The sequence below is a fragment of the Austrofundulus limnaeus genome, unplaced genomic scaffold (genome assembly GCF_001266775.1).
Source record: "Austrofundulus limnaeus strain Quisiro unplaced genomic scaffold, Austrofundulus_limnaeus-1.0 Scaffold16, whole genome shotgun sequence".
NCBI lineage: Eukaryota > Metazoa > Chordata > Actinopteri > Cyprinodontiformes > Rivulidae > Austrofundulus > Austrofundulus limnaeus.
Window position 1 is genome coordinate 618,375 of NW_013952418.1, and position 1,956 is coordinate 620,330.

At 46.6% G+C, this 1,956-nt stretch overlaps 1 protein-coding gene across 1 annotated transcript in view; it reads right to left on the reverse strand.

Annotated features, from left to right (window-relative positions):
- LOC106513947 (protein TANC1) overlaps positions 1 to 1,956 on the reverse strand; it is a 59,818-nt gene that overhangs the window by 52,973 nt on the left and 4,889 nt on the right. The window contains exon 4 of the mRNA XM_014003013.1: positions 1,352 to 1,444. Coding sequence (XP_013858467.1) covers positions 1,352 to 1,444 — 93 coding nt within the window. The remainder of the gene's footprint in view (positions 1 to 1,351; positions 1,445 to 1,956) is intronic.

Here is a 1,956-nt window from a genome sequence, read left to right on the forward strand (position 1 = left end):
TTTAACCAACAATCCTCTAACCAGGAGTCTGTAACCATTTAACCAACAATCCTCTAACCAGGAGTCTGTAACCATTTAACCAACAATCCTCTAACCAGGAGTCTGTAACCATTTAACCAACAATCCTCTAAACCAGGAGTCTACAACCATTTAACCAACAATCCTCTAAACCAGGGGTCTGTAACCATTTCACTTACAATCCTCTAAACCAGGGGTCTGCAGACATTTCAGTTACAGACTTAGCCCAGATTTAGCTTTCAGTTAGCTTTTTGTTCATTTTAGCTTGACAAGTCCTTTGCTGTATGTTTTCAGATAACATTTCACTACATTTAGCTACTTTTACTCTTCAGCTACCTTATGCCATTTTTGGATTTCAGCCACTCTTCATCATTTTAAGATAGCTTTTTTTTATCTACAGCTAGACTTTTTGTTTTTTTTTCTCCCTACCGGTTTTCCATATGTCCCTTTCAGCTACTTTCACCCTGTTTGTTACTTTAGCTTTTAGCAAAACTTGATATTTTCAAATAATATTTTGCTATTTTAGCCTTTAGCTTGTGTTTTTAAGCCTAATTTCTCAGTTTAAGCTTGTTTAGTCCATTAATTTAAAACTGTATTTTTTTTTTTACCGTTTCTCTGGTTAAAATTTGAGATAAACCCGACATCATCTGCTGCATGAAGTGGGAAGAACAGTTTCACTCTAATCATCATCCAGGTTCTCRTCACTTTTTGGCGGCCACTCGAGTGGGACTGAAGGGCCACGTGTGGCWCCAGAGCCGCAGRTTGCAGACCCCTGGACTAAACCCAAAAGAATTGTTTCGAGGAACAAACGGATCATCGGCAGCTTCGGTTAGAATAAATGTTTGACAAACTACTAAAATCTGATGGATGGTGTTGATTCTAACCAGGTGTGTGTGGTGGGTCAGCAGAGCCGTGAGACCCAATCTGGAGCAGCATGAGGACATTCTGAATGTCCAGTGCTATTCATCAAACCACCTGGCAGTTGCCAATGGAAACGGGAAGCTGAGAGGTGCCTGGCAACAGAAGGATGGAAGATGCCTCAAAAAAAAAAAAATCTGCTCCGCCTGAGGGGAGCCCTCCGGTCAGCAACACAAGACGAGAGACAAATTATTTAAAAAATGTAAAAATAAGAGCTGCGGGACGACCCGCCTCAGCGCGGTGGCTTTGGTGTTTTACTGCAACAAACATGTTCACTGTCAAATTAAAAGCACACATCTGAAAGGCAGAAGTTAAACCCTTCAGGGTGTGATTACAAGCCTCACTTTCTGCTCTCCTGTCAACACCTGGGGAGTCAGACACGACACCCCCCCCCCAAGCCCCACTCCGCTCTCACCTCTGGGCTCCGTCCTGCCGCGGCGCGAGGCGAAGACGTGAGGCTCCCTCGCTCTGGAACACCGGTCCACATCCTCCGGCTTCCTCAGCCGTCCTTCGGCCACGGGAGGGAGGGAGGGAGAGGAGGAGAGGGAGGGAGAGGAGAGAGAGGCAGATTAACTCAGCCCAGATGAGATCCGCGGTGCAGAATTTGAATTGTGTCCCAGGAGGTTCTACAGCCCGAGTGTGCGTGTGCATGCAAACACGCCGAGCGTGGGCGTTCCTCTCCGTGATGTACGACCGCTGCCGGTGCGGCGTGCGAGCGGGGCATCGTSTGTGGGTGTGTCTCCCATCATGCACCAACGTCTCCGGCTGGTTGGAAGCAGCTTCAGCTGCAGGAGAGGAGCTGATAGAAACACTTTCACCTCATGCATGTTCACTCTGTCAGCTCAGCCACTAAAACTCACCTCTGCAACAAAACAGGTAATGAGACCTGGTTTTTGTTTGTTTTTGTTTTTTTCTGAATGGCTGGCTGGACCTGCTGCAACACAGCGCCACCTAGTGGTGCTTTGATGAWTGATTAAAGAGCACTTTTCATGGCTCTGGGTGATCAGTTAACTTCATGTA